General features: G+C 41.9%; 1 protein-coding gene across 5 annotated transcripts in view; it reads right to left on the bottom strand.

The window, feature by feature from the left end:
* Positions 1–12,863, bottom strand: part of DIAPH2 (diaphanous related formin 2) — a 778,453-nt gene that overhangs the window by 580,548 nt on the left and 185,042 nt on the right. For all 5 annotated transcript variants that reach the window (XM_075896761.2, XM_075896762.2, XM_089781656.1 and 2 more), the window contains exons 12-13: positions 8,657–8,775; positions 851–967 (exon numbers count right to left, since the gene is read on the bottom strand). In XM_075896761.2, coding sequence (XP_075752876.2) covers positions 851–967; positions 8,657–8,775 — 236 coding nt within the window. The remainder of the gene's footprint in view (positions 1–850; positions 968–8,656; positions 8,776–12,863) is intronic.

Raw genomic sequence — 12,863 nt, 5'->3', positions numbered from 1 at the left:
GTCAGCCTTTGTTAGCAATAATGCAAGTATTTGACAAGTTACAACATGTTAATTTCTCAAGAACTGTACTGTGAAACAGAGACTGGTCTCTATTTTAACTTCAGTAATCTCTGCTGAGCAAACTCGATATTTAGAATCTTAAACTTGTTTATTAGCAACTGATGTTGTATCTGAAGTTTAGTCCATTTACCATTGAACCAGAAAAATAAATCTCAATACTAACTGAAGCAAACACTACAAAAAACGTGGAGCTAGTAAAAAGAAAAATAGTTTAGGGATTTTTTTTTCAAAAAACACTAAAAATAACTTCTCTCTCTCATCCCTACCAACCAATTCCCTGTATTTTCTCTACAGACCAAAAAAGCCCCAGTTCCTTGGAATAACTGACATGTATTTGTAGTTGTATGATTTAACAATATAAAAACACCAATTCTCCTGCCTGATTCAATATTATGCTAGGTACTTGACATATAAGTAATAATAGTGTATACTCTAAGGACACAATATACAGTTGAAAGGGGATGGAGATGTTTTGAAATAAAAACATGAACAAAAATGTATTGTGGATTTTATGAAAACAAGAACTTTTCTGCCCTGTAAATATAGAAGAGGGGAATAATTCAATGAGTTAAGAGATACAAGAAGGAACACAAAAACAAAACTAACACCATTTACTATGCTGAAACACTTCTTTAAAATATAAAATATAACTTGTGGTCAGCTGTTAACCATGCCTAGATTATAAAATAACATATGTCTAAAATCCACACTGTTAATATTTCAGCTTGCATTACCCCAGAATTTGGACACTGGATATAAAAAGCAAAAAACAGATGGAGCTCACTCTTACCGGACATAATAATCGTTCCTGACAAGTAGTAAGTGTTGCAAAATTGAGAGGAAATAGTTTTCTGAAGCAGTATCCTTTAGCATGTTATACAGCAGATGGTATACTTCATTCATGTCAGTGAAAAAAAATGTTAAGGAAACTTCAAAAAACCTAAATGAACATTTCCATATTGTAGGGAATACATTTGCATTGTTCTAATTACATGCTACTGACTTCTAAACAATCCCCCCTCCCTAAAAACCATTTCCATGTTTTTCAGCTACTAATAACCAAAATTATTCTACTGATCTCATCACTAAACGTAAACAAGATTGGCACAATATCTGGCAAATAAGACTCTAATCCCTCAACTCAGCATTCATGTGGACTCAAGGACCCACATACAGCCCCAATACACTCAATAAGCTTCATGCAAATCTTTCAATATACTTGTATTTGTTACAGGACCATAGCCTGAAGTATCTTCCATTTTCCCAATTAACACATACTTCCACATGAATCAAGATGAACAATGGGGACTCCCATAGGGTTCATCCCTATGGGCATGAATTGGGAAATACTGGGAGCACGTGGAGTGTTAGACAATGCTCAGGTTTGTTTGGTAGAATGTTGGAGTTACACAGATTATAGCTCTACACCTACATCTCTGCAGCAGACAGCATCTCTAGTGATAAGTAAAGATAAGAAAGCCAATAAAGCATATCCATACTGAGAGAAGCAATGGAAGGTGGCTTGCTCAACTATCTGTCATAGTAGTTATGGAGGCCAATCTTCATTTTTGTAATTCTGTATGAACCACCTCAGTATCTCCCATAGGTCAAGGAACAATCATCTGGAGTTAAAAGAAAAATGTTCTTAACAGTGCTTTTTTTGTGACGGTACCGCTGGGAAGGGTGTACCATCACCTATTTTCCCAGCACACAGAAAAGGAATGGCATTTCCCCCATGCTTACTGGCTCCTGTTTTCCTGGGTGGGGTGGCTCCTGATGAAAGCCTGCACAGGATGCACGGTGGCTTTTTTTCCCCCCCGGCTCCCAGCGCGGTGGGGTTTATTTTGTTCAACAAGCTTGTCGTCTTCCGTTGCCCCCCCCCCCCGATCCCCCACCTTTTTTTTTTTGCTCAATTTTGCCCCAGAACACGATCACCTTTTTTCTTACAAAAAAAAAGCACTAGTTCTTAACCAGTTTGGGAATGGCAGTAATTTAGGCCGAGGAACCTTTGGTAGCGGCTACGTGGATTTGAACACTTTTTGGATTCGTGATTAAACTAAAATTTTCCATAAACCTGAAAATGAAATGCCTATTTCTTATCTCACACAAAGCATTATATTGGTATATCTTCAATTTATTTACCCAAGAACAGTAAAGTTGAGAATCACACCCAGAGAGCCTTTACCCACATACGCATGAAATGTGTTTATTGGCATCAACAAGAAGGGAAGGTTACTCACCCTGAGTAGTAAGTGGAGCTCTTCAAGACGTGTCCCCCTGAGTGCTCAACTTGGGTTTGTCAGTACCACTGCACACCAGATTGGTTATTCTTCGTAGCAGTCTCCTGACAGTTGAGAATGCGCCAGCGGCCATTCCCTCTGTTCCCTCTCTATGCCAGACTGTGCTCTTCCGGAGAAGAGAGAACGAGGGTGGGTGTGGAGCACCCACAGAGACACATCTTGAACTCCAGTTACTGCACAAGGTGAGTATTCTTCCCTTCTTCTTCTTCAAGGGTGGGTGCTCCGCTTAGGTGACTACATAGCAGTGGGTGCTCCGTGGTACCATGTTGAATGTTGGACAGTAATGCTTGTCCAAATCTAGTATCTGAGGCCTGAAAAGACTGGATGGCATAATGTCAGGCAAAAGTACTAGTCGAGGCCCACATTGCCACCCTGCAAATGTCATCAAGTGGAAGACCCTTAAGGAACGTCACCATGGTAGACACAGCCCTTGTGGAGTACGGACGGCAGCTGCCTGTCCTTTACAGAATAGGCCAATCATATGAATGAGAAAATCCACTTGGATATACGTTGCTTGGAAACAGGCTGGCCCCTCATCCTGTTCATGTAGTACACAAATAATCATGGTATTCTTCAGAAGCCTTTCATATGTTGCAAGTAAAAAGCTAAAGCTCTGCAACCATCCAATGTGTACGTGGCTGCCTGGGTGCTGTCTTCATGGGGTTTTGGGAAAAACACCGGTAAGTATATAGGTTCATTGCAATGAACGAAGTAGGAATCTTAGGGAGGAACTTTGGGTGGGTTCTAAGGATGACCTTGTCCTTGTGGAACACTGTGTAAGGCAGGTCCGTCATGAGTGCCACTATCTCTCCTACTCTCCTGGCCGATGTAATGGTCATGAGAAAGGTCACCTTTATGGGACGGTGGGCTAGCGAGCAGGTCATGAGCAGTTCAAACAGACATCTCATGATTGAGTCGAGCACCAGGTCCAGATGCCATGATGGTACTACGTCTCTATGCTGGGTATTCAGATTAAGTATGTCCTTCCAGAACTTTTTAACAGAAGGGTGGGAGAAAACAGAGTAGCCTTGTGTGGGCGGATGAATGGCTGCTATGACTGCTAGATGCACGGTGATAGAACTAACAGTGATGGAACTTGAGTATCGCAGGTGAAAGAGGTATTTCAGTATATCTAATATCCCTGTGTCATGTGGATTCTAGTCGTGGGCTAAGCTCCATGCCGCAAATCTGGACCACTTCTGCAGATAAGTGCGTCGTGTAGTGGGCCTTCTTCAATTAACTAGTACGTCCCTGACTTGTCAGGACATGGTTTGCTCATTGCAAGCATCCACACTCAGGGGTCCAGTGTGTGAATCCAGGGATGTGGTATGCAACCCCTGTCCTGGGTCAACAGAGCTCGCACGGGCAGAAACTTGTATGGCAGCATGTACCGAGTTGTAATATGGAGGCGTACCAGATCTGACGCAGCCAGCTGAGAGCTACAAGTAGGACTCTCACTGCCTCCCGCTTGATTTTCAAAACTGTTTGATTAGGGGGATAGGTGGGAAACCATTCGCTAGTGGGAAGTTTCAACATATGGCGAAAGCATCTCCTAGTGAGCTTGGCCTGATGCTCACTCTGGAACAATACAGGGGACATTTGGAGTTGAGATGTGTTGCAAACAAGTCCACTAAGGGATACCCCCAGGTCCAGAATACGTTGATTATAATAGAACTGTTGATTTCCCATTTGTGGTTCTGTGGAAATTGTTTGCTGAGAGCAAGTCTGCTAGTATGTTGTCCTTGCCTAGTAAAAGCATCGCTACAGGTGTGATATGGTGGATAATTCACCAGCGCCAGAATCTCAGTGCTTCCGCACACATGCTGTGTGGTCTTGCCTTCCCCCTTGCTTGTTTATGTAATATGTTGTGGCGACGATGTCCGACAATATTCTGACTCACCTGTTTTGTATAAGAGGAAGCAGTTGGGCACATGCCCTCCTCGCTGCTCTGAGTTCCAGCACGCTAATATGTAGTTGAGCCTCCTCGCAAGTCCATATCCCGTGAATGACAATGTCAGCCATAAGAGCTCCCTGTCCCAGTAGTGACTCATCTGTCGTAATAGTGGTGGAAGGAGGCGGCGACTGGAAGGGGAGCCTAACACAGATGTTGTCGACTTCTGTCCACCAAGAAAGGGAATCCTTGACCCATCTGGGCACATGGATTGACAAGTGGAGCGGATATCAGTATAGGGAGTGCAGCCAAGCCTAGAAAGGCCTTGTGTGAAAGCAAGCATTGGGCACTATGAACATGGACACAGACATGTGTCCTAATATCTGTAGGCATGCCCGTGCCATGGTATGTGGACAGATGCAATTACATCGCACAGTCTCGTCCAACTGTGAGTTGGTAATGAGGTGATAACTCGCACACAGTCCAGGTGTGTACCTATGAACTCCAGAGTCTGCAGCGGTGTGAGAGTGCATTTGTCCATGTTCAGTAAGAGTCCTAGGTTGTTGAACACCTGTCGTGTCGACTGCACCGAGAGTTCTGTGTCATCATGGGTGGCTGCCATGATTAAGCAATCGTCCAGATATGGAAAGATGGTTATTCTTTCCCACTGTAGGTGCACTGCTACCATGGACAGGACCTTGGAAAACACTCTGGGTGCCATGGATAATCCGAAAAGGAGTACTCTGTACTAAAAATGTAAGTCTTTGATGATGAACCTGAGGAATCGTCTGTGGGCCAGGTGGATTGAGACATGGAAATATGCATCTTTGAGGTCAAGGGTAGCTAAACTTGCTCCTTTCTCCAAGGCAGGGATAATCTGGGCCAATGTAACCATCTTGAATCGTTAGTATTTGACTAATCAGTTTAGCACCCTGAGGTCTAGGATGGCTCTCCATGCCCTCCCTCCCTGACTTCTTGGTAGTTAGAAAGTACCTGGAATAAAACCCTTTCCCTCTGTAACTGCAGGGCACCTCCTCTATATCCCCCGGTGTGAGGAGGCATTGAGTTTCTTGTAGGAGTACGAACTCGTGAGAGGGGTACCTGAAGAGGGACAGGGAAGGGGAATGGGTCAGTGGAACTGCTATGAATGGAATGCAGTAACCCATTCATATAATTTCCAGGACCCGTTGGTCCAATGTGATGGTATTCCAGGCTGAGTAAAATGCAGTGAGTCTATTTCCAACTGGTTCATCGCTTGCATTTTCCTGTCCTGGGAGATAGAGGGCTTGCATTCCCTCGACCAAAACCTCAAATGTGCTGCTGAGAGGAGTTTGTGGGGGGTCAACAATTGATCATTCGTTTGTCTGCGGCAGGTTTGTCTCGTGAGCCTCTTTTTGTCATAGGGCCTTTGTTGCTGTGCATACCCGGACGTTCTAAACCTTTGGTTGTAGTTGTACAACTTATATTGTTTCCTTCTGGCTCCAGGTTGTTGAATCCCTAACCTTCAAAGCGTCGCTCAAGAATCTTTCACCGTGTGGAGTGTCTCTACAGACAGTCAGTTCCCTTCAAACAGAAGGTCCTCAATATTCAACTGGACTTCCCTGGGGAATCCCGACAGCTGTAGCCAGGACATGTGTCTGAATACTACTGCTGAAGCCATCGACCATGCAGCTGTGTCCGCAGCATCCAACACTGCCTATAAAGCTGTTTGAGAGATCAAGGAGCCCTCTCTGATATTGGATGCAAATTGTTCTCTAATGTTCTCTGGTACATATTGAATGAAGGAGTTGAACAGTTCAAATGTGCTGTGGGAGTATTTTGCTAGCAGTGCCACATAATTTGTAATGCGTAACTGAAGTGAAGCCGAAGAGTATGCATTTTTTCCCATCAATCATTGGAAAAAATCCAGCCGTTTGATTTCCTTGTCATGACCCGGTGTCTTGAGATACTCGTGCTGTTGGCATCCTCTCTGGTTAGCTGCCTTGACCACAAAGGAGTTCAGTGCAGGGTGGGAAAATAAGAATTCCACATCAGCGGACATGACATAGTATTTTTTGTCCAGCTGCCTCGAAGTTGGGGGCACCAATGACAGAGTTTTCCAAATGGCCCTGGCAGGATCCATCAAAACTTCATTCATTGGGAGAGCCATTTTATTATGTTGAGGTGAGACGAGGATATCAGTAAGGTTATGTTTTTTCTGAGAGCTTTATGGTAACTCTCCGAAACAAATCCTGAAAGTGCCTGCAGTCATCCCCTTTGATCGGTGACATGGGCAGGCACTGGGCATCCGTCATGGAGTAGGTGGTATTAGGAGGTATAGAGGAACTCGGCACTCCCTGCTCCAGTGAGAAGTCGCTATCAGAATCTGTTCCATCCCCATCAGCTGGAAGTAGCGTGTGCACCTCAGCCAACCGAGGTATAGGGCTCTGTGCACTGCTAGGGAACTGTTAGGTCCTATGCAGTTCCCAAGGGTCCCAATATGCCTACTGTAGGGGGGTTGGAGGGAGAAATGGGGAAATAGATGGAGGTATCCACTGTGACATTTATCAAGCATGCATTTGCTGCTACCAATGCATGTCTACACGTATAGGCTCCCCCGAGGGACATCCCTCCTCATCCTTGCTGAATGCGGCTGATGTCCGTGATGCTGGCGTTGAGGAAAAGAGGGAGATCCTGGAGTGTGGCGTGCCATCAGGACCAAACAATGAGGAGTATGGTACCGACGGTATTGTAAAATTCGCCTCCATCATGAACGCCAGTAACGACATCCGAGAGGTCAGTGCTACATGGCTCCCAGCAGTTGCTTGCATATCTGCCACCAGCGCTTTAAACTATATCTGTACCGCCAGTACCAAGTATTTGCTGATACATGGCATTCCACCTCCCTGGGGCTTGCTGGTGTTCTTACTGTTCCACAGTACCACCGTTTCCACACATATCAGGTTTCTCAGGGAAGAGTCTGAGGCACATGCAACAGATCTGTGTTCCCCAGGAGGATCGCAGCTTGTCTGTGAGCCAGACCCTTTATCCCGCTTCTGTGAGCCCAGTTTGATCTTATCAGCCTGCCTGAGTTTCTTTGAAGTGCGAGACTGATACTCAGCGGGGACCCAGGAGCGTTTTGAGTTCCTCTCGGTCTTCAGGTCTCAGCCACGTCCACTCTGGAGAGTACTGCTGTAATCCCTTCCCCAACGGGATTGTCCCTGGGAGCAGGTGAACAAGGCTGTGGCTCAGCCATAGTGCAAAACAGCAGCTTTAGTTGCAGCTCCCTCACCCTCTCGGAGAGTGGGGGAGCTGTTGGAAGTGAGGACAGAGGCTCACATGGTGATCCTTCCCTAAAGCAGCACAGACACTGTTCATGCCCATGTGCTGCTGCAATCTTAGTCCCACATCCTGAGCAACTTTTGAAACCCAGTGATGCAGGCATGTCAGGGGGAGCAGGGTGCCGGGGGAGCAGAGCACCGCGGTAGAAGCCATGTCGCTTCCCCTGCTTGTCTTTTCCTCTCTCCTGTCTACTCACTGACCATCTTCTTACTGTCTTCTCTTTCTTTTTTTTTCCCCCCATTACAAGATGACTGATAAGGGAGACTAAAGGAATGCGACTGATTTCGGCAGTGGTTAAGAAGGAACTGAGGGAATGGCCACCGGCACATGCTCAACTGTCAGTTGGGCAATTGCGCAATAGCATAGCACACGCCGGCATCCAGAAGACTGCTACTAAGAATCACCAATCTGGTGCACAGCAGCACTGATACATCTAACTAGAGCACCCACGGCGACCCTGGAAGAAGAAAGGGGTGAGACTAGCATTAGACCCACACTTTGGAGAACAGGGTTCTGAATGCCCTCATATGACAACTTACTATAGCAGTGCAAGTCAGGTAAGATCTGTGTATAAATGTTAAAGGACATGCCTAAAGTTCAGGAATACCTACCACGTTATTACTCAGGAAGGAACTGTGGTTTTGTACAAGTGAATTCATAATCTAATAAAAGTGTAGAAGCAGTGTGGGTCAGCCTATTCTATACTGAAAACACTCATGAATACTGAAAAAATAGCATTTGCCTTTAACTGAATTACATACATAATTTTTCCTAATGTTGTATTGTGTTAATTTAAGAATCATTACCTTACAGAGAAAAATACTGGTTTAATAAAAAGTCCTGTCTAAATGAAAGATTACTTTCCACTATGTCTTGTGAACTAATATGCATTCAAGTACATTGATATATTTATGTTAACATTAAATTTGAAAAAAAAAAAAGTATCTGGAAATAGTTAAGTGAAACATACATAACCTGGAGACCATAATTTAACTTAAGAACAAATCACTTTAATCTAAAATATTTTATGATATATTTTCTGTGAATATACATAAAAATTAATTAGTGATTTTTAAAAGGATATTCCATTTCAGCTTTGATGTCATTGAGACGATGTGACAATTCAATTGAGTCTTCTTCTTTGTTTTCATCAAACACTTTCAGCTGAATATCAAGTTCTTCATTTTCTTTTTCTTTTAGGTCCTATTTTACAAAAATCACAATATTTCAAACAGTTCCATTTCACTTTTTCAGCAAAATATTTTCCTTTAGTAAATACATTAATACAAGATCTAACTGTCCAAAAGACCAATTATACTTTTTCCAACGATCAGGTTACAGAGAGAAGATATTATGGTAAAAACACTGTTTCAGTCTCACTCTATACATTTAAACAGGATATGCACTTTGCCTCAAGTTTTCAGATCAGTACCTATAAAATAACTGCTAATACATTCATTTTTAATACATTGGTTCAAGAAAGAAAACAGTATTGCATGACACCAAAAGGAAACATGCAGTTAAGACAGTTATATATATTGATATGTTAACAGTTTCAAGTAAGGTAGGAACTATTGTTATTTTTCTTATATACAAACGTTGCTGCTACAGGATTCAAAAGAATAAAAAATAAGGTTTGGGGTGTTTTTTGTTGTTTTAAGCTTTACAGTATGAAAAACTGTGTAGCTCTATGTCCTTTATGGTATTCTTGAAGCCCATAAAATAGGTTTCCCCTGAAGTTTAATTTCTATTTAACAATTTAGTCACCGATTTCTTTGTTATAATACGTTAATGAACATGTACCACAATGATTTAACCTTTTTTAATTCCTAACTCAAAATTTTCACAGTATATCACACTAGAGATTGTTGGGTTTAGTATCTCTTGCTTGTCTCTTACTATGTCTAAATTTAAGTTGCAGTTTTCAAAATCCATTAAATAATCAGAAGTGAGAAATATTCATAAATTGTTAAATAATAAGAGTAAAATGACCAGGCATGGAGTCTAAAAGGAAAATGTCAGCAATGTGGAGTCCACAGCTAGGCAGATGAAACAGACATGATAGATAATAATATATTTCAGTTACTACAGACATTATATAGAAAACTCAAGGCTTTGATTAAGCTATTTCACTGTAGCCATAAGGACCAACTTCTCAAATGCTCTTGTAAAAACCTTTTCTCTAATTAAGCACATACAGATATGATGTACAATTTTCAAAAGGATTTAATGACTTAGGAATCGAACTTCCTTTGGGAGTAATTTACACATACTTATTGGCTTTCAGTGAGACTTAAAGCTGATGTCCATAAATCACTTTCTGAAACAGGACCTGGGAGTCAGAATTCTCAGAAACACACTCCAACGCCCACATATTTCCATAGAAACATATTTCATATTGCTTCTTTCAAGGTTCATAATGTCACAGCAATGATCATCTTCAAATCAGACCAAGTTTTACATGATCAGAGCAGATGATTGGTTAATCTAATTTTTTTCCTTCTGTCATTACACTAACATCTTAGATATGACTTCCCTATTTGAGAAAAATAGTATTAATTGTGTACACGTGCTCTTTTTTCTATTTCTATATTGGCTATACTGGAAGAACAGCAGTTGATAATACCTGGCAGATAAAAGCATACAGTGAAGTTATTTCAATATCATCAATGATCTTTTGAGGTCAAGGATGATCTCTTTCTCAGGTTTTATTTTTCACAACTCCTGTGGTGACTGAGGACTCTGATACTTGAGCCACAGGCTTGTTGGAAGATGCTGTAGGTGGTGCTGGAAGACAAGGTTGGGCCACAACTGCAACATGACAGTTATCTTTCCTTTCTTTTCTGGGGTTTCTGTGAGCAGGACAAGGTGGCTTTCCTTAAAAGTGGATAATCCCTCTGAGAAGTCTTCACCAGTTATCCCTATCCTGGGCTGCTGTGTCCCAGTGTATGGTGTCAGTCTCAAATCTCTTGATATTTATCCTCAGGCATCTTTAAAGAGTTTATTTGCGCCTTGCAATTTCCTTTTGTCTTTTGCAAGTTGGCCATACAGCAGTTGTTTTGTTAAGCACATATCAGGCATATGCACACAGTGCCTGCTCCACCTCTGCTTGTTGCTGGATGATGAGGGTCTTGACACTAAAGATGTTGGCCTCTGTGAGGAAACTGACATTAGCATGCCAAACCTTGCACTTGATATTGAACATATTCCAAAATAAATGTGCTGGTGCTGAAAGGTTTTTTACCTGCTCTCATTTCAAGACACACCTGAGAGGGCGACCATTAGCCCTCCCCTCTTACGTATACTGGTCCCTAACTAACCTCCCAATAGGACCTCACCATTCTCCCTCTCAATTGAGCATTAAGGATAGCCTAGAAAAGGAGCGGTTGGCTCCCTGATATACCACAGTCAGTGCAGAGAAACTTCCTATTTTCACTCCTTCAAAGGAATGCTACTTTAAAATCCTCCATCATTCAATTTTATCTCATCACTATATCCTTTCACCCACCCCAAACCTACATCGCCTGTCTCCTTTTTCATTTTTGCCCCAACTAGTCCCTCCACTCCCTCGGACCCACCGTGGGGAAAGGGAAAAAACCCACTTTAACCTTGGCCTGTCTGTATGTGATGGAAAAATTCTTCCCAGTCCCCAAGAAATGAGCCTCTACCATAAATATCCTCAGCAGATCCTAACAAAACCCAGCGTATTGGGTGGGAGAGTGAATACTGCTTCACCTGGTCCATGGAAAGATGCATTTTCCTACTCTGACATGTATCTATACAGTTCCCTGCTTCCCTACTCTTCATGGATCAGCATCCTCAAGGTAACCGGGTCTGCAGCACTAAGTGATTCCCTGGTTATCTGCATTTAAAGGAGCATCTAATTTTTTCCCACAAGCAAGCTCCTAAATTACTTAATATGCAATGAGGTAATTGATGCATAATTTTTGGCAACCCTAATATTTATATAACATTTCATGACAATACTGAACTGCAATTAAAATTAAAAATTTGGAGTAACAGGGATTTTATTTTGCTTATACAGAGGTTGATCCCTCTCTTTGTTTATTTTGTATCTCTCAACAAAGAATTGAAGGGGATAAAGATTTGCTGAAAGGGTTAAGGCCAGTAGTTCTACACCAGTGTTTTTCAACCAGTGGTACAAGTACCCTTAGGGATACTTGAGAGAAGTCTTGGGGGTACGTCAACACAACTGACATTTGGAGAAAACTGAATTTTTGTTTTAAGTTTTACAGCGTTTTATTTTTTTTTGTAGTGTTTACACCAAAAGTTTCATCACCCGCCCAGCTACGATTAAGTTGTTTAAACAAATGTGTTGCAATGCTAGAAAAAAATTGTGTGTGTGTGAAAACTGTAGGTACTAGGGGGTACTTATAATATTTTAAGGGGTACTTTATTACTTTATTTACTTTAAAAAAAAGGTTGAGTTCTACACTATAATCCCTCCACACTGCGAATTTAAGTGGGTTTGTCCAAAGCAATTACATAAGCGAGGATCTGCAAGAGCCAGTATTAAGACTGGAAAGCTATGGGCCTCAGAAACAGGTTTTCTTCCCATCAAATTAATCCTACTCCTTGAAATATAAATTTCTTATTTGACACATAGGCAAGAGAAGAATTTAATATTCATCAGCCTGAGCAGATGAAAATATTTTCACCATGATGGCATTCCTTCATCTACTGTGTTTTAACTTTGCACACACTTTTATGTGGTGTCCAAAAAACCTCAGAAAATAATATTTCTCCCATGTTGCTTGCTGAGGATTGCATGGTGTGCTGAGGGGTACCGATCTTTTTTTTACCATGGATTTTACATTCAGAACACATATGCGATGTATGGTTTTTTCATTAAGATTTATTTTCAACTTATTTTTTAGATTTCTGACAGGTATTCAGATTGGCAATTACAAATTCCCTTCAGTCTCAAAAAAGTGGAGTTTTCACTCTCAGGTAGTGTAGTGTAGCATCAAGCAAACACTACGGGTTCAACCAGGGGCTTCAAAGTCACAAACAAATGCTCTATTATCTCTCTCTCTCTCTCTCTCTCTCTCTCTCTCTCTCTCTCTCACACACACACACACACACACACACACACACACACACACACTCCTTATGTTATTAAATGCAGAGACTAGTGCCTGTCTACACTAACAATCCTTCTATCACTATTGCTTGGGAAATGTGACTGATCAGTTCAAGACACATTTTTAAAACAAAATTATGGCAAGCGTAAATCAATCCTCGTGAAGAAGTCCATCAGATTACCCCCA

Source organism: Pelodiscus sinensis, chromosome 13 (assembly GCF_052426305.1).
Source record: "Pelodiscus sinensis isolate ZL-2025 chromosome 13, ASM5242630v1, whole genome shotgun sequence".
NCBI lineage: Eukaryota > Metazoa > Chordata > Testudines > Trionychidae > Pelodiscus > Pelodiscus sinensis.
The sequence above is the reverse complement of the archived record's forward strand: the minus strand, read 5'-3'. Positions and strand labels throughout refer to the sequence as shown.